The sequence below is a fragment of the Bufo gargarizans genome, chromosome 7 (assembly GCF_014858855.1).
Source record: "Bufo gargarizans isolate SCDJY-AF-19 chromosome 7, ASM1485885v1, whole genome shotgun sequence".
Classification (NCBI taxonomy): Eukaryota; Metazoa; Chordata; class Amphibia; order Anura; family Bufonidae; genus Bufo; species Bufo gargarizans.
The window spans coordinates 160,406,259-160,432,182 of NC_058086.1; the positions used below are offsets into that span (position 1 = coordinate 160,406,259).

General features: G+C 46.9%; 1 protein-coding gene across 3 annotated transcripts in view; it reads left to right on the forward strand.

Moving 5' to 3' along the window:
* CDC7 (cell division cycle 7) overlaps positions 1-25,924 on the forward strand; it is a 64,207-nt gene that overhangs the window by 20,200 nt on the left and 18,083 nt on the right. Inside the window, exons 3-8 of one of the 3 annotated variants that reach the window (XM_044301282.1) lie at positions 2,750-2,882; positions 3,210-3,345; positions 5,730-5,823; positions 9,129-9,271; positions 14,939-15,164; positions 15,602-15,697. In XM_044301282.1, the coding sequence (XP_044157217.1) occupies positions 5,746-5,823; positions 9,129-9,271; positions 14,939-15,164; positions 15,602-15,697 (543 nt within the window). In that variant the 5' untranslated portion in view covers positions 2,750-2,882; positions 3,210-3,345; positions 5,730-5,745. The remainder of the gene's footprint in view (positions 1-2,749; positions 2,883-3,209; positions 3,346-5,729; positions 5,824-9,128; positions 9,272-14,938; positions 15,165-15,601; positions 15,698-25,924) is intronic. The other 2 variants (XM_044301280.1, XM_044301281.1) reach the window with 2 other exon arrangements.

The following is a 25,924-nucleotide window of genomic DNA, read 5'->3' on the forward strand; positions in this document are numbered from 1 at the left end:
GCTCCAGATATTCCTCTTGTATTAGATATTTTTTTTGCAGGAAGGTTGGAGGAAAAAAATTAGACCTAGCACCTTAAAGGTGCAGAGCTCAGCCTTAGGCCTCATACACACGACAGTATTTTTTCACGGGCCGCAAAACGGGGTTCCGTTGATCCGTGACCTTTTTTTCGTCCGTGGGTCTTCCTTGATTTCTGGAGCCAAACGGATCCGTCCTGAATTACAATGCAAGTCAACGGGGACGGATCCGTTTGACGTTGACACAATATGGTGCAATTGCAAACAGATCCGTCCCCATTGACTTTCAATGTAAAGTCAGGAGTCCCTTTTATACCATCGGATCAGAGTTTTATCCAATCCGATGGTATAGTTTAACTTGAAGCGTCCCCATCACCATGGGAACACCTCTATGTTAGAATATACCATCGGTTTTGAGTTACATCGTGAAAACTCATATCCGACAGTATATTATAACACAGAGGCGTTCCCATGGTGATGGGGACGCTTCTAGTTAGAATATACTACAAACTGTGTACATGACTGCTGCCTGGCAGCACCCGATCTCTTACGGGGGGCTGTGATCAGCACAATTAACCCCTCAGGTGCCGCACCTGAAGGGGTTAATCGTGCGTATCATATGCCCCTGTAAGAGATCAGTGGCCCCCCCTCCCTCCCTCCCTCTATTGTATTTATAACATTGGTGGCACAGTGTGCGGCCCCCCCCCCTCCCTCCCTCTATTGTATTTATAACATTGGTGGCACAGTGTGTGCGCCCCCCACCCCACCCCGGTAGGAGGAGCTCCCGGCCGGTCACAGACAGCACAGCAGCCAGCAGGTAAGTATGATGCTTCTAATATTGCTAAGTAACCATGGCAACCAGGACTGCAGTAGCGTCCTGGTTGCCATGGTTACTGATCGGAGCCCCAGCGATTAAACTGGGACTCCGATCGGAACTCCGCTGCCACCAATGATCGGGGGGGGGGGGGGGGGAGGCCGCACACTGTGCCACCAATGTTATAAATACAATAAAAGGGGGGGGGGGCGCACACTGTGCCACCAATGTTATAAATACAAGGGAGGGAGGGGGGGCCGCACACTGTGCCACCAATGTTATAAATACAAGGGAGGGAGGGGGGGCCGCACACTGTGCCACCAATGTTATAAATACAATAGAGGGAGGGAGAAGGGGGGGGGGGGCGCACACTGGCCACCAATGAAATTGAAACTGGGGAGGGAGTGGGGTCTGCCCCCTGCTGCCTGGCAGCCCCGGATCTCTTACAGGGGGCTATGATACGCACAATTAACCCCTTTAGGTGCGGCACCTGAGGGGTTAATTGTACGGATCACAGCCCCCTGTAAGAGATCCGGGGCTGCCAGGCAGCAGGGGGCAGTCATGTACACAGTTCGTAGTATATTCTAACTAGAAGCGTCCACATCACTATGGGAACGCCTCTGTGTTAGAATATACTGTCGGATCTGAGTTTTCACGAAGTGAAAGCTCAGCTCTGAAAAAGCTTTTATGCAGACGGATCTTCGTATCCGTCTGTATGAAAGTAACCTACGGACACGGATGCCAATCTTGTGATCATCCGTGTTTTTTCACTGACCCATTGACTTGAATGGGTCCGTCAACCGTTGTCCGTCAAAAAAATAGGACAGGTCCTATTTTTTTAACGGACAGGATACACGGATCACGGAGGCGGATGACAAACTGTGCATTTTCCGAGTTTTCAACTGACCCATTGAAAGTCAATGGATCCGCAGAAAATCACGGAAAACGGAACAACGGCCACGGGTGCACACAATGGTCGTGTGCATGAGGCCTTAAGTGCCCAATTTGAATTTAAATTAGTGGGGCATCCCTGGGTGAAGAGATTCATCACTGCAGTTTCAAAGTTCTCCCCAGTTTGCAGAAATAGGATCCCTCCTTGGGATTTGAACTTAGTTCTTTTAGCCCTAGCCGATAGCCAGCATTTCCTCTAGGATGCTCTCCCTAAAACTGGCTTTTCTCCTAGCTATTACCTTTTGCAAGAAGAGTTAGTGAGATTGCTGCTCTTTCCATTGACCAGCCTTACTTACAGATTTTGGAGGATCGGGTGGTTATTTCTCCTAATCCTTCTTTTTTGCCAAAGGTTTCTTTTCACCGTTCTCAAGAGATAGTTCTTCCCTCTTTTTGCGCTTCTCCAAAAAATGAAAGAATCGGCGCTCCATTGTTTAGACGGGAGCAGACGTTTAATTCAGTATCTGCACGTCACGCCACCCCGGAGGTCCTCCTCCCGTCTGTTGCATTCCTTTCAGGGTACTAAGAAGTGCTCTGCTGCATCTTCCCAGACTATCGCTAGATGGATCAGGCAAGCTATTTAGTTAGCATACTCATCCAAGGGAGCTGTTCCACCATCGGGGTTCGGGGCTCACTCTACTAGATCAGTCTCTACTTCTTGGGCAGAGAGGGCACTCCGCTTCTATAGAGCAGATTTGTTGGGCTGCCACCTGGAGTTCTCCACATACATTTTTTTCAAGCATTATAGACTTCAGCTGCCTTCTAATGAAGACCTGAGTTTTGGCTGTAAGGTACTTCAGGCTGTTGTCCCACCCTAAATAAATCTCGCTTAATTCTCCATGGGTGCTCTCATAGGCGAGGGGGAAAAATATGATTACACTTTCCGATAATCTGTTTTTTTTGAGCCTGTGACAGTACCCGGCTAAATGTATTATGATATAAAAAATAAAATGTATATCTTATGTGTCTTAGTTCTTCGAAAAGGACTGGCGGTGGAGAGGTTGATCCCTCTTTTAAAGCAGTTTTTGGTTCCTGTTTCCTGTCTGGAGTAGGAGGCGGTCTCTCCATGGGTGCTGTCCTAGGCGAGGGGGAAAACCGATTACCTGTAAGTGTAATCTCAAATTTTCTCCAGTAGGCACATGCTCATACAGGGAAGTCATTGAATCGCACTGTCCATAAGGAACTGGTGGTGAAACATTTTAAACTGAAAATAACTAGAATTTGCAGCTGTCTGTACGGACATTTATAAAGTGATATGCTTTTGTCCCAACAGTGTTCCACGGTTTGTGTTCTGTAGTCGCATAGTGAATAAAACCTATAGTGTGAATATGTACAGACTGCTTGCAATAATACAAATTTTACTACGCCATGCACATCGTTACGTTGTTGGATAAGTGGCTCTCACAATTTATTTACTTTTTTCTGTCCATAGGTACATTTAGTTCTGTTTATTTGGCTGTTGCAAGGCTAAAATCAGGAGAAGATAGGAAGTTTGCTTTAAAACATTTGATACCTACAAGTCACCCAACCCGAATAGCGGCAGAGCTACAATGTCTTACGGTGGCTGGGTAAGTATTTTAATGAAAAATAAGCTTAAAGTGGTTGTCCGGTTTCTGATATTGATGCGGTTTCCTGCATTCTCTTCACTGTTTAGGCTACTTTCACACTAGTGTTCGGGCTCCGCTTGTAAGTTCCATTTGAAGGCTCTCACAAGCGGCTCCGAACGCATCCGTACTGCCCCAGTGCATTCTGAGTGGATGCGAATGCTTCAGACTGGCACCGTTTGGCCTCCGCTCCGCTTGCCGCGTTCGGGTGTCCGCCTGGCCGTGCGGAGGCAAACTGATCTGTCCAGACTTACAATGTAAGTCAATAGGGACGGATCCGTTTGAAGTTGACACAATATGGCTCAATTTTAAACGGATCCGTCCCCAATTGACTTTCAATGTAAAGTCTGGACGGATCCGTTCTGAACGGATCCCATCGTCTGCATTATAGGAGCGGATCAGTCTGTGCAGACACCAGACGGATCCGCTACGAACGCAAGTGTGAAAGTAGCCTTACCTGCTTGCCGTAAACATTTAAGCAGTGAGCAGTGTAATTGCAGCTTCTCTGTCTCATACATTTGAAATGGCAAAGATGACAGCGAGCAGGTAAACAGTAAAAAGAACATAGCGCTCAGACGAGTGCTGCATTCTCTTCAAATAGCTGACCGGCAGGGGTGACTGGAGCCTGACCACCACTGATCTGATATTGATGACCTATCCTGAGGGTAGATAATCAATATCGGAAAACGGACAACCCCTTTAAAGGGGTTTGTTCACACTGTACAATTTTATTTTATTTTATTTTTTTTTTTTTTTTTTTTTCCTGCATAGTAATGTAATACAAACATAGACTGTAGTGACAATCCCTGTTCGTATGACCATTACAGAAGGTGAAGTCCAGTGCTCAAGGAACCACCCCCTTCCCGTGCCCAAAAGTGGCACTTGCTCTCAGAAATTGGGCACCCTTGCTCTCAGAAATTGGGGCTACCATGTATGGTTAGCCCAACAGGTCTGGACTCCAATGATCTTCTCAATTACTTATATTGGTGCCTACCTGCAGTCTATGTTATAGCCCAGAGTTGAATGCACAATTACATGGCCACTTCTTGCTGGCTATGTGTCTGCTCAGAGGTTTCTTTGGAGATTACCGGTACATTCTGGGATGTTTCATCTTTACACCAGATACTGGAATGTAATCTGGTCATATAGGGTAAAACTGTCCTATTGCATTATATGAGTTTACCTAAAACTAGATAAGTCTGCTGAGGAGCTTTTCAATGATTTTCAACTATGGGACACACTTCTGGGCTGCAATACCCAATTTCTCTGGAGGTCGATAAAAGACCTACAATATGTATTTATAAATGTATGTAATTTTTTCTTTAAATATAGACTAGTATAGGTTTCAAAGGTGAACATGCATTCTAAGGCCTCTTTCACACTACTGTATGGCTATCTAAGTGTTTTGCGGTCCGTTTTTTTTGTTTGTTCCTTTTTTCCATATGGCATATACAGTAATAGTAAAAATTGGGCTGGGCATAACATTTTCAATAGATGGTTCCGCCAAAACGGAACAGATACGGTAGTGTGAAAGAGGCCTAAGGCTGAGTTCACATCAGCGTTCGGCCTTGAACTCGGCCGTTATAGGAGCAGGAGAACGGAAAGGATGGATTCGGCACATAACTGAGCCGAACGGAGCCTATGGGCCCTATAGACTATAATGGGGTCTGCCAGAGGAAGATTTTTCTTTTATTCATTTTTTTAAGTGGAGACAAAAGTTCTGCATGCATGACTTTTGTCTCTGCTTTAAAAATCTTCCTCTGAACAGAAACCTAACATACCCCATTATGATCTATTGGGTCCGTAGGCTCCGTTATGTGCAGAGTCCATCCTTTCTGTTCTCCTGCTCCTATAACTGAGCAGGAAAAAGGAAAGTCTGAACGCTGATGTGAACTCAGCCTAAGCAGTGCACTTGGAATTGAATCGCTCATCCCAAGTACTAACAAATCTGTCTCCAGTGGTGAAGCGCCCACCTGCCTGTTGCTTGACAGGCCCGGGCTACATATCTAACCTGGCCATGCGCTGCTGCTCCAAGTAGTTTCACAGGCTGCAAAGATCAAATTTGACTTTGGAAGCAATGACTGTGTCTGCTAACCGGAAGTGTAGTGGCGCATGCGCACTCGTTACTCCTGCTGATAAGACTAATCGATTCGCTGATCCCTACTTGGTGCACATGCTAGGAGGGAAAAGGCCTGCAGGTTGTCCATATAGCTTGTCCAACTTCATTGTGACCACTGTCTGTGTACTTTGAATTGTGTTTCTTGCATCTGCTAGATGGAACAGATGAAATATAATGGGAATGTTGATTATTTCGAGAGCCTTTATTAATATTATACTTTTTTCTTCAGGGGTGAAGACAATGTTATGGGAGTAAAATACTGCTTTAGGAAGAATGACCATGTAGTTATTGTGATGCCTTATTTGGAACATGAATGTTTTGTGGTAAGATATTTTGTCTATGTAGCTCTTAAACTGAGCATTGCATATGTGCAATTACACTTGTGCCCAGAAATTAAAGGGTTATTTCAATCAGGACATATACTGAGGATATACCATAGATGTCATAAATACATTTGCAAGAAAAAGTATGTGAACCCTTTGGAATGATATGGATTTCTGCACAAATTGGTCATAAAATGTGATCTGATCTTAATCTAAGTCACAACAATAGACAATCACAGTCTGCTTAAACTAATAACACAAATAATTAAATGTTACAATTTTTTTATTGAACACACCATGTAAACATTCACAGTGTAGGTGGAAAAAGTATGTGAACCCTTGGATTTAATAACTGGTTGAACCTCCTTTGGCAGCAATAACTTCAACCAAACGTTTCCTGTAGTTGCAGATCAGACGTGCACAATGGTCAGGAGTAATTCTTGACCATTCCTCTTTACAGAACTGTTTCAGTTCAACAATATTCTTGGGATGTCTGGTGTGAATCCCTTTCTTGAGGTCACGCCACAGCATCTCAATCGGGTTGAGGTCAGGACTCTGACTGGGCCACTCCAGAAGGCGTATTTTCTTCTGTTTAAGCCATTCTGTTGTTGATTTACTTCTATGCTTTGGGTCGTTGTCCTGTTGCAACACCTATCTTCTGTTGAGCTTCAGCTGGTGGACAGATGGCCTTAAGTTCTCCTGCAAAATGTCTTTATAAACTTAGGAATTCATTTTTCCTTCGATGATAGCAATCCGTCCAGGCCCTGACGCAGCAAAGCAGCCTCAAACCATGATGCCCCCACCACCATACTTCACAGTTGGGATGAGGTTTTGATGTTGGTGTGCTGTGCCTCTTTTTCTCCACACATAGTTGTGTGTTTCTTCCAAACAACTCAACTTTGGTTTCATCTGTCCACATAATATTTTGCCAGTACTGCTGTGGAACATCCAGGTGCTCTTGTGCAAACTGTAAACGTGCAGCAATGGGTTTTTTTGGACAGCAGCGGCTTCCTCTGTGGTATCCTCCCATGAAATCTATTCTTGTTTAGTGTTTTACCTATCGTAGATTCGCTAACAGGGATGTTAGCATATGCCAGAGACTTTTGTAAGTCTTTAGCTGACACTCTAGGATTCTTCTTCACCTCATTGAGCAGTCCGCGCTGTGCTCTTGCCGTTATCTTTACAGGACAGCCACTCCTAGGGAGAGTAGCAGCAGTGCTGAACTTTCTCCATTTATAGACCATTTCTTATACCGTGGACTGATGAACAGCAAGGCTTTTGGAGATACTTTTATAACCCTTTCCAGCTTTATGCAAGTGAACAATTCTTGATCGTAGGTCTTCTGAGAGCTCTTTTGTGCGAGGCATCATTCACATCAGGCAATGCTTCTTGTGAAAAGCAAACCCAGAACTGTGTTGTGTTTTTTTTTGTTTTTTTTATAGGGCAGGGCAGCTGTAACCAACACCTCCAATCTCATCTTATTGATTGGACTCCAGTTGGCTGACACCTCGCTCCAATTAGATCTTGGAGATGTCATTAGTCTAAGGGTTCACATACTTTTTCCACCTGCACTGTGAATGTTTACATGGTGTGTTCAATAAAAACATGGTAACATTTAATTCTTTGTGTGTTATTAGTTTAAGCAGACTGTAATTGTCTATTGTTGTGACTTAGATGAAGATCAGATCACATTTTATGACCAATTTATACAGGAATCCATATCATTCCAAAGGGTTCACATACTTTTTCTTGCAACTGTTTCTGATAGGTATATATCCTATGAATGTCATACATTTCTAGATGGGACAGTCCTTGTAAGAATAATGTGGTTTGCATATTTATGTTGTAGAAGCGACACCTTTCAAATGTGTGGCACTGATTTTCAGTCAACAAATCTGCATGTATATACATATATACTGTATATTGATGGCCCTTGGTCCTAAGGATGGGTCAACTGCCCTTCCGATCAGCCGTTTGAAGAGAACACGTTGCTCGTATGTGCGCTGCCTTCTCTTTACTATATACCTGATTGCCGTCACAGTTGTTGTGGTGAGCAGGTGTAATTATAACTATGCCATCCCTATTCACTTCAATGGAAAAGCTCCACCCTATTCACTGGAACAGGACGGAGTCATCTTATTGAAGTCAGTGGGGACAGCAGAATTGTAATTGCACCTGATTGCTGGATAGGTCATCAGTATCTTATTGGTGGGGGTCCGACACCGAGGATCCCCTATGAGCGCCACTGCCTTCTCTGCGCTCACTAAGCACAGCGGTGTACATTATATAGCGGCTGTGCTTGGTATCGCAGCTCAGCCCCATTCTCTTTTGCCATTGCCAGAAAACGAATCGTGGATGGAGCTGGAAGCAGAAGGATCCGTCCACTGTGTCTCCAGGCTGGAAACAGTCCTTTATATGTTGATTGCTGATAAGTTAATTGTCATTCTATACAGTGGTTCAGGGTGATAATGTCTATGGGCCATGACTCTCCTGGGACGCTATCTGGGATCCTATTTAACTACTGATCTTATGTTGCATAAAATCATTGATATATGATCATTATACTATATGTTGTGGTGACACTTTTTTGTATGAAGAAAAAGATGGGGTTAGGGATAATCTACTATAGACATGTCAGACATATCTTCATTAAATTGTACACCAGAAAGCTATGGATTGGAGCTACGTTGTGGAAACTGTGCTTAATTTAAAGGAATTGTCTCGTAGGGATATGCCACCAGTGTTAGATGGGTGCGGGACCCACACCTATCTCTAGAACAGAGTACCGAAAGTTCGAGAAAGCACACAGAGTATGCACAGCCGAAAAGCCGCTCGTCCCATAGAAATGAATGGAGAGTGTACCGAGCAAGTGTGGCTACTGCTCCATTCACTTCTATGGACCTGCCGGAATTAGCTGAGCCAGCACTTGCCTATTTAGGCATTCCCATAGGAATTAATTGTGAGCAGCCACATATGTGCTGTGTGCTCTCATTATCTTTGGGAGCTTTGTTTTAGAAGTAAGATATGCCACCAGTGTTTGAGGTGAGACAACCCCTTTAACTTGTAATTGCATTACGACAAAGGGGAAGCCCAAGGTGCCAGAATTATCAATGCCCGAATGTTGAATGGAAAAGTATGGCTAACTTTGGACAAGATGTTTAGATGTGCCAGTGCAATGAAACAAAAAAATAAAGAAAATTCCAAACCAAAAGGCAAAATTTGCAACTGCACTGAAACCAGTGTATCTAGAGATAATAAACTGTGATATAGTTTGTTAAAAGAAATTTTCTTTTTTTCTGTTTCAGGATATTTTGCATTCTTTAAGCTTTCAAGAAGCAAAGGAATACATGTTTAACTTGTTTAAAGCTCTGAAACGCATCCACAGTTTTGGTATCGTTCACCGAGATGTTAAACCAAGTAACTTTTTGTACAACAGACGACTAAAACAGTGAGTGCGTTTATTTTATTTTGGTCTAATGAGAGAGTAGACTGATGCTGTATATTCCTTTTTTATATGTAGCGTGTATAAACCAGAACTATCCTCCAGATAGATCATCATTATCAGATCTGTGGGGGTGCCAGGTATTGGACCCCCACCAATCTGATATTGATGACCTGTCCAGATGATCAGTTGTCAATATTAAAAAGTCAGAATACTCCTTTAGGTTGCTTAGACTTCATGTTTTATAAACTTCACGTGTTACTATTATATAGTAACAAAGTGGTTTAAAAGTTTTTTTTCCATGTGGTCAATAATTTCTCTTAAGCCTCAAGCACCTTACAGCATTTTCTGTCCATGTGCTTTTTCCATTTTTTTTTTTTGCAGATGGCACATGGACCTATTCATTTGTATAGGTCCGCAAAAAAAAGTCCATGGGCTGTCCTCATCCATATGTTAATTTTTATTTTTTTTAGAGAGAGAATCTCCGTTGTGTACACTGCAATTAAATGCAGCTTGAAACTCTGTGGCTCAGAAGCTCTTGCTCCCACTAAGAATATTAACCACTACTTTGGGTGTTTTCCTGCAGGGTAATAATAAATGATGCCACCTTCACAATGGTGCCATCGGTTGCATAGATGCTGCAAGATTGTCTGGAGCCAAATTCCCCAGACACTTTTAGCAGGACCAGGAGCTCTGGCATCACTGAGGTTGACACTTCAGGGTTATTGCAGCATGTACCTCTCTGATGGTCCCTTTAGGCTAGGGTTGCAGAAAAGTCACAGCATAGCTGCAACTCATGAGTGAAAGTCTCTAGCATCTTGAGATGATCCGCAGTATTCGGACCATATTAAAGTTCTTGTGATGTTCAACTTGTTTCCTCTGTAATTAAACATTGAGATGTGTTAATTACACAAATGTACTGCAAATCCTGGATAGCTAACTCTCTCATGGTGGAACCTTAGACATTTTCTCACCAAAAAGTATATTAGAAATAGAGTTGAGCGAACCTTTTGGCAGGTTCGGGGTTTAAGTGAATTACGCAATGGATTCTGTTCTAACAGAATCCATCACGTAATTCAATACCTGCATAATACAAGTGTATGCCCAGCTCCGAGGCTCTGTTCTGCTGGCCATACACTTGTATTATGACTGCATGGAAAATGGAATGCCTCTAAAGGCATTCCGTTTGGCATGCCGGCATTGAAATACGTTATGGATTTCATGAGAACGGAGTAGCCCGAACTTGAAAGGCATTTTCGCTCAACTCTGATTAGAATCTAAAGTTAACAAAATGCTTTGTATTTCTTGCTAGTATCATTGGGGGACCGAGGACCATGGGTATAGCTGCTGCTGCTGCCACTAGGAGGCGACACTAGGCTAAAAAGTGTTAGCTCCTCCTCTGCCAGATATACCCCCTACAGCCAGGAGAGAGCATATCAGTTTTTAGCTTAGGGTGGTAGGAGACAGACCTCCCTGCTTGCAGGGCGGCTTCCTTTTTATTATTATTTTTTTTCCTTTTTTGTTTTATATTTTTTCCTTTTTTAGGTAGGCGCATACCCCCTCTGTCTACCCCGGGAGCGAGACTGGTGTCGGAACCCCTCACCGCTCGACTACCTGGATTTCGGGCTCCGCGCTGGTTTATCTCCTCTTTTCCTCGGACGGAGCAATTCTCTGGGTTTTATTCAAACCTGTTTTTCATCCCCAAGAAAGAAGGGTCAGTTTGCCTGACCTCTGGACCTCAAGTTGCTGAACCGATTCCTCCGGGTACAACACTTCAGAATGGAATCCCTTCGCTCCGTGATTGCTTTACTGGACCAAGGTGAATTTTTCTATTTTATAGACATTCGGGACGCGTACTTACATGTCCCTATTGCCCTAGTGCATTGGCGCTTCCTCCGCTTTGCAGTGGGGCCCCATCACTACTGGTTCGTTGCCCTTCCCTTTTGGCCTTGCGACGGCACCGCAAGTCTTTACAAAAGTAGTCGCTCCTCTCCTGGCACTTCGGCCCCAACCTTGGAGTCGGGGGAAATCTTTTCTCCTGATTTCCTGGGCGGTCATCATCACCGACGCCAGTCTCCAAGGTTGGGGCGGAGTCTTCCCGCCCCAGACAGTCCAAGGTGTATGGTCTCAGTCAGAGTCCAAACTGCCCATCAACTTGCTGGAACTTCGGGCCATTCATCTATCCCTTCTACATTAGTACCCTCACCTGAAGGGTCGGCTGATCTAGGTACAGTCGGACAACGCCACGGCTGTGGCTTATATCAATCATCATCAAGGAGGAACCCGCAGTCAAGCAGTGATGGTGGAGTCAGCCAAGATCCGGCGGTGGGCGGAGACTCATGTGCCAGCTCTTTCGGCGGTCTACATTCTGGGAGTGGAGAACTGGACGGCAGATTTCCTCAGTCGGACGACTGTGGACCCGGGGGAGTGGTCTCTGCACCCGGAGGTGTTCCAAGCGATCTATCTCCGGTGGGGCCAACCAGAGCTCCCCGCCTTCTTCTCTCGAACAAGAGATCCCAGGGCACGCGAAATAGACGCGCTGGTGGCACCATGGGACGGGTTCTCCCTGGTGTACGTGTTTCCGCCTCTCCCTCTCCTGCCCTGAGTCTTACGCAGAATCAAGATGGAGGACATCCAAGCGATCCTCATCGCACGTGGTACTCAGACGTCGTTCGTCTCCTAGGAGACACAAGTGGCTCTTTCCGCTCAGGCCCGATCTTACCTCTCAGGGTCCTTTCTTCCACCAGCAATTTAGTCACTACGTTTGACGGCGTTTAGAAGCAACGAGGTTTCTCGGACAGGTTGAGTTAAGCCAGGAAACTGTTGTCATCCAGGATTTATTACAGGACTTCGAAGTCCTTTTTGCTTTTCTGTGAGGAACGTAGCCTCCCCCGCTACGCTTCTTTCTTCCCGCCATCCTTTCATTTCTGCAATCGGGTTTTGGATCTTGCCCTGAGTTCATTGAAGGGGCAGGTGTTGGCGCTGTCAATCTTATTTTTTATTTTATTTTTTTCTCCAGCATCCTCTGACACTACAGGCTCTGGTTAAGACCTTCCTGCAAGGGGTGGCCCGCACCGTCCCCCCCCCCCCCATATCATTTTACCCCCCCCTCCCCTCCCTTTTCATTCTTGGGACTTGAACCCGGTTCTTGGTTCCCTCCAAGTGGCTCTATTTGAGCCTTTATACACAGTTCCCCTCCGTATTCTCTCCTGGAAGGTTGCATTTCTGGTGGCTATCACTTCCATCAGGCAGCGCTTTCCTGTAAGGAACCCTTCCTTATTCTGCACCAAGACAAGGCAGTGCTAAGACCTATACCATCTTTTCAGCCGAAGGTAGTCTCTGCCTTCCATGTCAACGAAGACATCGTTCTTCAGTTATTCTGCCCCTCTCCTTCGCATCCTAGGGAGCAGACTCTCCATCAGCTGGACGTGGTTAGAACTCTCAGGATTTACTTATCAGTCTCGAGAACTTTCCGCCATACGGACTCTGTTCATTATTCTGGTAGGTCTTCGTAAAGGTTTGGCGGCCTCCAAGGTGACGATTGCCAGGTGGATCCGTTAGGCAATTGCCGAGGCATACCGCTCCCGGGGCAAGGCGCCGCCCCTCGGTATCACGGCCCACTCGACCAGTGCGGTGGGCGCGTCTTGGGCTTGCTTCCGCCAAGCTTCAGCTTCACAGCTGTGCAGGGCAGCGATGTGGTCATCCTTGCACACGTTTACCAGGTGCATCAGCGGGCTGGGCCACAAGGTCTTGCAGGCAGTGGTGTCTTCAGCTTCCATGAGGCAGTTTCCATGGGGGTGTGTTCTTCCTGTCCCATGGACTGCTTTGGAACATCCCACGGTCCTGTGTCCCCCAATGATACGAGCGAGAAAACTAGATATTTTTGTGAACTCGCCTGTAAATTCTCTTTCTAGCTTAGTTCATTAGGGGTCACAGCTCCCACCCATTGTTTTTCATTATGCCCGCAGGTGCTGGCGGTTTGTTTGCCAGTGGGGTCCTCAGTTTGGTTCGGCCCTTCTGGCATTACTTGTGTTCTGGGTGCTTTTATGTGTCCCCCCCTCCCCCCCCCTCCCCTCTCCTACTGCTTGGGCACAAACTGATATGCTTTCTCCTGGCTGGAGGGGGTATAGCCGGCTTGCACTTTTTAGCCTAGTGTCACCTCCTAGTGGCGGCAGCAGCAGCTATACCCACGGTCCTGTTTCCCCTAATGATCTAAAAAAGAGAGAAATTTTACAGGCGAGTCCACAAAAATCTCGTTTTTGTACACCGGTATCTTCAGGTCTCAAACAAAGGGCTAATGGAAAAAAAATTGTGGTACATAGATGAGGTGTTGTGCATATATTAATAAGAACTCTGTAGTACCAGGTCGCTAGCAAAGAACGGCAGTAGATTCAGAGTTATTAATTTATTTAAAAGCTCCACTAATTCCATCAAGAGGTGTTACACATAATATAAAAAATACAAATACGATAAACATAAAACTATTAAAGGACTGGTACTGAGGGGAGAGGATGGTTCCTGCGAGAGCTTAAAGGGGTTCAGCACTTTGTTTTAACTAATGATCTATTATCTGATCAGCTGTTTGAGAAGGCAGCGGCGCTTCAGCAGCGCCGCGGCCTTCTCACGGTTTACTGCAAGGCCAGTGACATCACGACTAGTATCAACTAGCGTGGGCGGGGCTAAGCTCCATTCAAGTGAATGGAGCTTAGCCTCGCCCACGCTAGTTGATACTAGTCGTGACGTCACTGGGCCAGCGTTAAACCGTGAGAAGGCCGCGGCGCTGCTGGACACCCGGGACCCCGCCGATCAGATGCTGATGATCTATCCAGAGGATAGCTGATCAGTTTAAAACAAAGTGCAGAACCCCTTTAAAATCCTACAAGGGAAGGACCCAGTAGGTGAGGATAAAAGCTGCTCATCTGGCTGTGTAGTGGCAGCATGCTCATTGTAGGTGGTTGGTTTTCCTGAAGAGGTTGGTTTTCATGTTGCTTTTTAAGGTTTGGATGTTGGGCAGTGTCTGATGTGCTGGGGTAGTGAGTTCTAGAGTAGGGGAGAGGCACAGATAAAATCTTGGAGAAGATTGTGTGAAGAACAATCAAGAGGAGAACAAAGAAGGAAGTCCTGTGAGGATGCATTGAAGATTACGTGTCGAGATTACGAGATGTATCTGGAAAGTAGGTCAGAGATGTAATGCCTCTTGCACACGGACGTATTCGTTCCGTTCCGTGCATTTCGGTCCCCAATGCATGGGCAACGTCTGTGTTGCGACCGGGACGGATCTAGACTCATTCAATTTGAACGGGTCTGCAATCCATCCGTTCCGCAGTGCTTCCCTGGGGTTCCGTTCCGTGCTTCCATTCCGCACCACATCTCTGGATTTGCAGACCCATTCATACGTTTGTGTGATAGAGGCCTAAGGAGGAGATGGATTGTGGACAGCCTTATATCTAGTTAGCATTTTGAACTGAATTTACTGAGCATTGAGGAGCCAGTGGAGAAATGAGGGGGGGGTGGATTAACCGGGCAGCAGAGTTGAGAATAAATTGGGGGAGTGCGAGGATGCTAGATGGGAGGCCACAGAGGAGGATGTTGCAGTAGACCTTTTAGTATACTGTAAATTAGATTATTGTAGCTATACATGTTATTAACATCCTAACTTTTTCTTCCTTTTAGGTATGCATTGGTAGATTTTGGATTGGCCCAAGGAACATCGGACACCCAAATAGAACTTCTAAAAGTCCTTCAGATCAAAAAACAGGGGAGTTGCTCACAAAGTAATCTTCACACAATTTCAGGAAATATACCAGTACCTAGAGAAGTAGTTCTACCTTCCTCAACAAAACAGTCTGTTAAAAGACACTGGTCACATTCACAGATAAATCCGGGAAACAGTGGAAAGGTTCTGAGTCTTTTACTACTCTTTCTGCAATGCTGGAAATCAAAGCCATCCCTGGTTGCAAAATGCTTGTGCATGTGTTAACCCCCCCCCCTGATATTCTCGTCACCGTGCCAGCCATAGCTCATTTTGGGTCACTGGATTGCTTGCCATTAAAAGTACAAACTTTTTTCCTCCAACAAATCTGTTGGTGTTACTCCCAATCTGTCTGTGCATTTGTAAAAGTATTTCTTGTTCCAGTGGGCGTTTGTGATGATGCTTGTTATGATGTTTATTGCTCTGTCTAGACTATGATCTTCTTGCACATGGAAAGGGTTTATGTGCCTAGAGTCATGCATGCAGCTGTTCTTATTTTATTTCACTCCTTAAATATGTTATCTTCTCCTGCAAAGTGTCATGGATATAATTCTTATTGTGCTCTATTTGGATGGGTTTTCTAGGAAGGATTGCTTGGCGGATCAACGCAAAGGTCTGTGTTTGGAGAGAGGAATTTTAATGTCCATAGTGCTGTCATCCATGAAGTCAATTCTGAAAAAGTAAGCAAACAGGGATATATATATATATATATATATATATATATATATATATATATATATATATATATATATATATTTAGTTGCACAGTCCATAACATTTATTGGTAAGAGAAATTACACCCTTTAAGGCTAGGACTACACAGTGACACTGGCCATGAGTAGCAGTGATCCCATAGAAATTAATGGAATCGCCGCCGCTAGGCTAGATTTCTTGCGACTCCTGCGGAGACATTCATTTCTATGGGAACAGCACTACTTGGCAATCCTGGCTGCGACAGCTGTCATCTGGCCAGTTGCACCATGTAGCCCTAGAGTAACTCCTTAACGATGCATGACTGACATATCAGTCATGCATGTGGGTTATGTATGGAGTGGGCTCAAGCCGAGCACCCTCTTCATGTAAACCTATGAAATGGTTATGGTACCAGTATAGGAGTTGGAGCATATTACAGCTGCAGCAACCGGGATCAAAGATGATTCCAATCCTGCTATTTCAAGGGGTTTTCCAGTTTGCATTAACATCCTTTTAAGGGTAATCTGTCACCAAAATTTTCTGCCAGTTAAAACCAGATAAAACACACATCCTTTTCTTCTAATCTGTTTTTATTTTCTGATTGCACTTTTTTTTTTTTTTTTTATTATTAACATGATTGTGGGGGTGACCTGAGCTATGCTTAACCACATTTAGAAAGCATTGAGAAAATTGCTTTACGGCAGCCACATGGACATAGACCCAATGGTCTGGATGGGACCTCATTGACTTCTACGGGAAAGTTTTCTAGGCATGCTGTGTGACCTGTGCAGAGGTCATTGTACAAGGAAATTATAGATAAGCTTTAACAATCGCCTATTTTGAATGGTGGTTCCTGACTTATCTGTCATTCTAATCTTGCCTGTAATGATATCACCTCTGTGTATAGATAAGCAGGTAACTGCAGTAAAGTGATCTGTACAGACCAAGAAGTGGCCCCTATTATTAAGCTTAGTGGCCAATGTAAAAACAGCAGGATTATGGTACATGAAACATATTTAGTTTTATGGGAGTACAATAAAAGTTTTATAGGAGGACCATAAAAATATTATTTTTTCATTAGCCCTCAGATTAGACCAACAATCAGACCCCCAATGTTAATAATACCCTTAATCAGACCTCAAAGGTCAGATTAAGGCAGAGCGCATAACATTTAAAAAAAAAATCAACTTGCCTCTCCTGCTTCGGACGCCGCCGCTCCTAGGATCTTGCTCACTTCTTCCTTGCACTCTCGCTGTGACCCGTCGTGCACAACATGAGGTCACTGAGTGTCCTAACGCTGTGCACAGCAGAGGGCAGAGGACCAGGAAGTGGCGAGTACAGAGCCCTGCGTTCTCCTCCGGCCGGTACTAATGAGCACTTTCTTAATGGAAGTGTTCATTAGTGTTCGCCCCAGAAGACGCAGTGACATTTTCCCCCTATTTGGGGGGAAAAAACGGGGCAAAAAATGCGGTAAATGTTTCTAACGATTTAGCGACATGACCAAAAACATCAGCTCAACGTTTCTGAAATCGGTACTGCAAACAAGTACAATCGTTTGTTGTCATTAACCCCTTCCTGACACATGACATACTATTACATCATGGAAGCCACTGCGTTCCCGCAACGTGACGTAATAGTACGTCGTGGTGATCGGGCGGGCACCGGAGCGGTGTGCGCCGATCAGTGCAGGGGTCCAGCATTCCATGGTAGCTGGGCCCCTGCTGTATCCGCCGCCATTGCTGTAAAAGCCGATGCCAGCGGATTAACCGCGACATAGAAGGGGTTTGTGTCGGGTGAGTCGTAAAGAAGAAAAAGTCAATTTTTTTTTATATATATAAAATTAATAATGTTTTAAGTAAAGATTTTTTTTAAAACGCCCCTTTCCCATTATTTTATAATAAAAAAAACACATATTGGGTAGCACCGCTTTCGTAACGACTGGCTCTATAAATATCACATGATCCACCCTGTCCGATAAACACCATAAAAAAAATTGAAACTGTGTAAAAAAAAAAAAGCCATTTTTGTCACCTTACATCACAAAAAGTACAACACCAAGCGATTAAAAAGGCATATGTCCCACAAAATGGTATCAATAAAACCGTTACCTCATCCTGCAAAAAATTAGCCCCTACCGAAGACAATCGCCAAAATAAATAAATAAATATAGCTCTCTAAAATATAAATTTTTAATTTCAAAACTGCTATTGTGCTAAAGTGAAATAGATTTAAAAAAAAATATATATGCATATTAGGTATCGTCACGTCCGTAACAACCAGCTCTATAAAAATATCACATGACCTAACCCCTCAGGTGAACACCGTTTAAAAATAAATAAATAAAAAAGGGATTCTGTCACCTTACATCACAAAAATTGCAACACCAAGCGATCAAAAAGGCATTTACCCCCCCCCCCCCCAAATGGTACCAATCAAACAGTCACCTCATCCCTCAAAAAATTAGACCTTACCTAATACAATCGGTCATAAAAAAATATGGAGACACTAAAACATCATTATTTCGGTTTCAAAAATGCTATTATTGTGTAAAACTTAAATAAATAAGCAAAAGTAGATATATTGGGTATTGCCACTTCCTCAACAATCTGCTCTCTAAAAAAGTCACATGACCTAGTCAGTCAGGTAAACGCTGTAAAAAGAAATAAAAACTGTGCCAAAACAACCAATTTTTTTCTTTTTTTTTTTTTTTGGTCACCTTGCCTCATAAAGTGTAATAATGAATGATCCAAAAATGGTACCAATAAAAACGAGCCCCTGCACAAGACGATTGGCAGAAAAATAAAAATAATAGGGCGTTCAGAAAATGGAGACACGCAAACATTATTTTTTATTTATTTTTCAAAAATGCTTTATTATCGAAAACTGAAACAAACATAGAAAGTAGACATATTTAATATCATTGCGTCCGTACCAACCTGCTCTATAAAAATAGCACATGATCTACCCTGTCAGATGAATGTTATAAAAAATAAAACCGGTGCCAAAACATTACATATTATTTTCTCGCCCATTTTCCTTGGGGGACACAGACCTTGGGTATAGCTCAGCTCCCTAGGAGGCGTGACACTAAGTAAAACTGTTAAGCCCCTCCTCCATCAGCTATACCCTCAGCCTGGAGATAGAGGCTACCAGTTTTAGCTTAGTGTCCAAGGAGGCAAGACACTCCCTGCTACTGCAGGGCTGTTTTCTCCTTGTTATTTTTACTTTTTCTTCTAATTTTGTTATTTTATTTTTTCCTAGGGATACCAGAGACGCATTAGACCTCTCTGCTCTCCCGGGGTTGAGCTGCGCCAGTGCCAACTTATCTGCACTGCTGCCTCCCCCACAGAAGCAATAGGAGGATCTGGGCAGCAATGGCTCCCCTACATCCCGCCAGCTAGGGGGTCGCCCGCACGCCAAACCCCTCTTCCAGCTTCCTGCCACTGCGGTGCCAGTGGCTGAAGGGGCGACCCTGCTGGAAAGGACTGAGGGTGAAGACGTCGGACGGTGAGATGGCTATTCCAGCCCATACCCCGTCCCTATCTGCAGCATCTACCCCTCTGGGTAAGGGGGGCACCCGTGGTCGCTCATTCTGAGCGCTCATCTGCAGGACAATGCAGCACAGCAGCATCCTCAGCACCCCCACGCCGTTCCCCCCCACGCTGCTATCTTTCTGCCCCCCCTCCCCCTCATTCGGGGCTGACTCCATTTTTCTCTTCTCTCTCTCCCCCTTCCCGCCGAGAACGGGGGGCGGGGCTTAGCGGTCCCGGCAGGGGGCGGGGCTTACGCGCGCGTCATTTTGGGGGCGGAGCTACGTTCTCCTTCACAGGAGACATTTCAAGCGCTGGAGGGGGCAGAGCTTGTTCCCCGTGCTTTCTGCTGAGGTTTCCCGCGCTTCCTCACTCCTGACAGGAAGCTGGGACACGGTGGGGGACTCTAACCTCCTGTGTACATCGCTCGGCTTCTGTGGGCGCTCTCTGCTGCTCACTGCTGTTCACTGCTTCTCTGCTGCTGCTGATCTGGGCCATCTCCTGACGTTCTTCTGAGGCACTGGTAGGACAGTTAACCCTCTCCTAACCCTCCTGGTCATAGCTGCTATAACCCTTTGTGGTCTCTATATTAGAGTACAACCACACTTCAGCATGTCAGATCCCACAGGTGCCCCCAAACCCTGGTACCATGCCTGTACCGCCTGTAAGGAACTTTTTCCGCGTGGGCAATCTGAGCCGCATTGCCTTGCATGTCAGGCCCCGGTGCAGGGCCCGCTTCCCGCTGCGCCCCCCGGTGCCTCTGAACCCCCTGACTGGGCTAGGTCTCTGTCTCAGGCGGTGGAAAGCCTTACACACGTAGTGGGCCGTCTCGTGGATAGACCGCCTCTCCCGCAGGCTGCCACAATCCCTGTCGCACCCGCTGGGACTACCGTTTTCTGCCGCCCCCACTGGTTCCCTGCCTCCCAGCGAATCTTCCAGGGCCCGGCATACTCAGAAACGTTCAAGGGTTGAGCGCACATCTTCTCCAGATGCTTCGCTCTCTCCGCCATGCGTGCGAGCTCAGTCAAGTCTATCCTCTCAAAGGGATACGCTTTCTGAGGGAGAACTGGCGGATTCGGACGTGGACATGGACTCAGAGCTTCCGTCCAAATTGGCGTCCGCGGTGGGGCATCTTGTCACTAGCATCCGTGATACCTTTCAGCTACACGATGACCCCCCCAGCTCTGAACAGGCCGGCGTGTCCTTTCTCCGCCCCAAACAGGCCTCCAAGGTTTTTCCCATACACGCTGATTTTTCTTCTGTGGTATCCAAGGCTTGGACTCGGCCTAACGTCCGCTTTATTACACCCAGAAAGCTGGACATTTGTTATCCCTTTCCAGCGGATTCTGTGACCACGTGGACATCCCCGCCTAAGGTTGATCCTCCCGTGGCTCGCCTGTCCAAAAGCACTACTATTCCTGTACAGGACGGATCTTCCCTCCAGTCTGTTGAGGACCGTCGTACGGAATCCCTCTCCAAGGCCATATTTACTGCCTCTGGTTCGGCCCTTAGACCGGTCTTTGCCTCCGCCTGGGTTGGCAAAGCGGTCTCTGAATGGGGTTTGCAACTGGAACGGGAGTTAGGGTCGGACGTCCCTGTTCAGGACCTCCGTTCCTTAGCCCAACTAATTGTTCAGGCCGGAAAATTCGTCTGTGAGGCCTCCCTTGATGCGGGTGCCCTCATTGCCCGTTCCTCTGCCCTGGCAGTTTCTGTCAGGAGGGAACTCTGGCTGAAGGTTTGGGCGGCGGACGCCGCTTCCAAACGCTCTTTGGCCGGCCTACCATTCACGGGTTCCCGCCTGTTCGGAACCCGTCTGGACGAACTTATATCAGAGGCCACGGGTGGGAAGAGTACTCACCTCCCCCAGTCCAGGCCAATGGGCGCCCCCCGTGGTCGCGCTGGTTCGTCCCGTTTTCGGTCCTTTCGCAAGCCCACCGGGTCTAGACCCGCGGCCAGTTCTTCTTCCTCTGGCCCAGCCCAGGATAGACGCAAGAAGCCGTTTTTTCGGACGCAACCTACCTGGCGCAAGTCCCAGCCTGCACGGGCTCCCACAGGCCAGCAGCCCTCTGCCTGAAGGTGCGCCCCCACCCACCCGGGTGGGGGGCCGCCTTCTCCTATTCAGGAACGTATGGCGGGCCCACATCTCAGACGCATGGGCGCTCGAGATTGTATCTTGCGGATACAAAATCGAATTTGCGTCCATTCCGCCAGACCGTTTCTTCCGATCCCGTCCTCCGCGAGATCCCGTACGAGTGGCCGCCTTCTTCGCGGCCATTCACTCTCTAATGGACAAGGGTGTCGTCGCCCCCGTGCCTCCGACGGAAAGGTTCAGGGGGTTCTACTCGAACCTCTTTGTGGTTCCCAAGAAGGAAGGCTCAGTGCGTCCGATCTTGGACCTAAAACGCCTGAACCGTTTTCTCCGACTGCAGAGATTCCGGATGGAGTCTCTCAGGTCCGCAGTGGCCTCCCTGGAAAGAGGGGATTTCATGGCCTCAATCGACATTCAGGATGCATACCTCCACGTTCCGGTTGCTCCATGTCATCACCGCTTCCTGCGCTTCGCGGTGGGGGACGATCACTTCCAATTCGTCGCCCTTCCCTTTGGTCTGGCGACGGCTCCTCGAGTGTTCACCAAGGTCCTGGCCCCTGTCTTGGCCCTTCTACGTTCAAGAAGTGTTTTTCTTCTCCCATACTTGGACGACATCCTGGTCAAGGCACCCTCCTTCTCTCAGACATCCCGCAGTGTGGAACTCACTCTGGAGACCCTGACGCGGTTCGGTTGGATTATCAACCACCCCAAATCTTCCCTTACCCCCTCCAGACGGCTGATCTTCCTGGGGATGCTCCTGGATACAGAGTTGGCGGAGGTCCGCCTTCCGTCGGACAAGCGTCTGGCCCTTCGCGGGTCGGTTCGCAGTCTCCTCCGCCATCACCGCCCTTCCCTCAGATCCAGCATGCGGTTGTTGGGAAAGATGGTTGCCTGTTTCGAAGCGGTGCCGTTCGCACAATTCCGATCCCGCACCTTTCAGAGGGCAATTCTGTCGGCCTGGGACAAATCACCGAGGAGTCTGGACAGGACCTTTCTTCTGCCTCCCCTGGCTCGGGCTTCCCTCGGCTGGTGGTTGCATATCCCTCTAAGGGGGAAGTCCTTCCTTCCACTGAACTGGCTGGTGATTACCACAGATGCCAGCTTACGGGGGTGGGGGGGGGTTTTCCCTCCCCGGTCCGTCCAGGGCGTTTGGTCTCTATCGGAGTCCAGACTTCCAATCAATATTCTGGAACTGAGGGCGATTCTTCTGTCCCTCAGACACTGGACCCATCTGCTGAGGGGCCACCCTGTTCGGATCCAATCGGACAATGCCACGGCTGTGGCATACATAAACCATCAGGGAGGCACTCGCAGCGATGCAAGAGGTGACCCTCATTCTCCTCTGGGCGGAGACGCACGTGCCGGCCTTCTCTGCGATTTACATCCCGGGGGTGGACAACTGGGCGGCGGATTTCCTCAGCCGGTCCACCATCGACCCGGGAGAATGGTCCCTGCACCCAGAGGTGTTCGAAGCCCTTTGTCTTCGCTGGGGTCGCCCCGACGTGGACCTCATGGCCTCCAAATTCAACCACAAGGTCCCCCTATACCTGGCCAGGGCACGGGACCCGAAGGCATACGGCGCCGACGCGCTCGTCCTTCCGTGGCGCGAATTCTCCCTTCTGTACGTCTTTCCTCCTTTTCCCCTCCTGCCACGGGTTCTTCGGAGGATCGCGGCAGAGGGCGTCCCCGCGATTCTAATCGCCCCGGATTGGCCCCGCCGGTCTTGGTACGCCGACCTAATGTTGCTGTTGGCAGACGCACCGTGGCCACTGCCCTCCAGGGAAGACCTTCTCTCTCAGGGACCGATCTTCCACGAGCATTTAGGCTCGCTACGTTTGACGGCGTGGCTATTGATACCGCCGTCTTAACGCGACGGGGTTTCTCCGCGGACGTAGTCCGCACCATGATCCGGGCTCGTAAGCCCGTATCCTCTAGGATCTACTATCGGGTTTGGAGGTCCTATCTGGGGTTCTGTGAGTCCCGGAGCATCCCACCTCTCCGGTTTTCTCTTCCCACAATCCTGTCCTTCCTCCAGTCGGGTCTGGACCTGGGGCTGTGCCTCAGTTCTCTGAAGGGTCAGATTTCGGCGCTGTCTATTCTTCTCCAGCGTCCCCTGGCCCCTCTAGGGCCAATTAAGACCTTTTTACAAGGGGTGGCTCACTCTGTTCCGCCGTACCGCCCTCCAGTTCCTTCCTGGGACCTGAATGTGGTGCTCTCGTCGCTCCAATCAGCCCCCTTCGAGCCTTTACGGGAGGTCTCCCTTCGCCTTCTGTCCTGCAAGGTCATCTTTCTTGTGGCCGTCACGTCTCTCCGACGGGTGTCGGAGTTAGCGGCTCTTTCTTGCTCCGAACCTTTCCTGATCTTCCACCAGGATAAGGTTGTGCTTCGGCCTGTCCCGACTTTCCTGCCAAAGGTGGTCTCCGCCTTTCACATCAATGAGGACATCGTCCTTCCGTCGCTCTGTCCCTCTCCTTCCCACCCCAGAGAACGGGAACTGCACCGTCTGGATGTGGTCAGGGCGTTGAGGATTTACTTGGAGGTCACCGGGTCCTTTCGGCGCACGGACTCCCTGTTTGTGGTTCCGGAGGGTTCGCGCAAAGGGTTGGCGGTCTCCAAGGTGGCTATTGCCCGTTTCATTAAACTGGCGGTGTCTGAGGCTTATCGAGCCAAGGGCAGGCCTCCGCCTTTTGGCGTCACTGCTCATTCCACCAGAGCAGTCGGAGCTTCCTGGGCGCAGAGGCATCGGGCCTCGGCTGAACAGTTGTGCAAAGCAGCCACTTGGTCCTCTCTGCACACTTTCACAAAGTTCTATAGGGTGCATACGCATGCATCAGCGGATGCTGCGTTGGGCCGCCTGGTTTTGCAGGCAGCGGTTTCCTGATGCTCTGGTGGTGTTCCGCCTTGGGTTTGTGGTCCCTCCCTTCTTGGACTGCTCTTGAACGTCCCAAGGTCTGTGTCCCCCAAGGAAAATGGGCGAGAAAAGGAGATTTTTGTATAACTTACCAGTTAAATCTCTTTCTCGCTCTTCCTTGGGGGACACAGCACCCACCCTTCTGTGTTTGGTTACAGGGTTATGGTCTGGCGCCCCGTTGGGTTGCTGGCTGGTTGTTTCCGTTATTGGTTGTTATCCTTTCACTACTTGGACACGCAACTGGTAGCCTCTATCTCCAGGCTGAGGGTATAGCTGATGGAGGAGGGGCTCAACAGTTTTACTTAGTGTCACGCCTCCTAGGGAGCTGAGCTATACCCAAGGTCTGTGTCCCCCAAGGAAGAGCGAGAAAGAGATTTAACTGGTAAGTTATACAAAAATCTCTTTTTTTTTTTTTTTTTTTTTTTTTTTTGTTACCTTGCATTACAAAAAAAACATAATATAGAGTAATTAAAAATCATATGTAACCCCAAATAGTACCAATAAAAACTGGCACCTTATCCCGTAGTTTCCAAAATGTGGTAACTTTTTTGAGTTTCTACTGTAGGGGTGCATCGGGGGGGCTTTAAATGGGACATGGCATCTAAAAAACCAGTCTAGCAAAGTCTGCCTTCCAAAAACCATATGGCGTTCCTTTCCTTTTGCGCCCTGACGTTTGGAAGTTTACGACCACATGTGGGCTGTTTCTGTAAACCGCAGAATCAGGGTAATATTGTTTTGTTTGGCTGTTAACCCTTGCTTTGTTACTGGGAAAAAATGGATTAGAATGTAAAATCTGTGAAAAAAGTGAAATTTCATCTCCATTTTTCATTAATTCTTGTTGAACACCTAAAGGGTTAACAAAGTTTGTAATACCTTGAGAGGTGTCGTTTCTAAAATAGGGTCATTTTTGTGTGGTTTTTACCATGTGAGCCCCACAAAGTGACTTCAGACCTGAACTAGCCCTTAAAAAGTGTGTTTTGGAAAGTTTCTGAAAAATTTCAAGATTTGCTTCTAAGCCTTCTAATGTCCCCAACAAATGAAATGTCATTTTCAAAACGATCCAAACATGAAGTAGACATATGAGGAATGTAAAGTAATAACGATTTATATGAGGTATAAACTATCTATTATAAAAGTAGAGAAATTAATATTTGGGAATTTTTCAAAATGTTTGGTAAATTTGGGATTTTTTTCACAAATAAAGGTGAAATATAGTGCAGGGGTGGCAAACCTTACAGACACAAAGAGCCAGAAAAAAAACACGTATGACTGCCAGGTTCCGCAAGCTATACGTTTACACAAATATGCGTGCACACGACAGTATTACTGCAATTGAGTTATTAAACACTTTAAAGTGCATTTAAACCACCTTTCCTACCTTTAGTGAGACTACTGGCAATCTTTTTTTTTTTTTTTTTCCCCACAATGTTTTTCAAGATTTCTCAGATGACCACCCCACCCCCATTTTAAGATCATGTTGGGGGAGGGTGATTTGACATGGGGGAGATGTGAACATGGGGTGTCTAATTTTTGGTGTCTTATCTGAGCACTGGGGAGGCTTATCTAAGCTAATACTACCCCCATGTCAGATAAGACCCCATGATCAGTACTTTTAATAAAACAAAACTGTGTAGGAGCAGGCTTATCCTACCTCTGCTGCAGCTGCTCTGAGGACTTTGGCGCC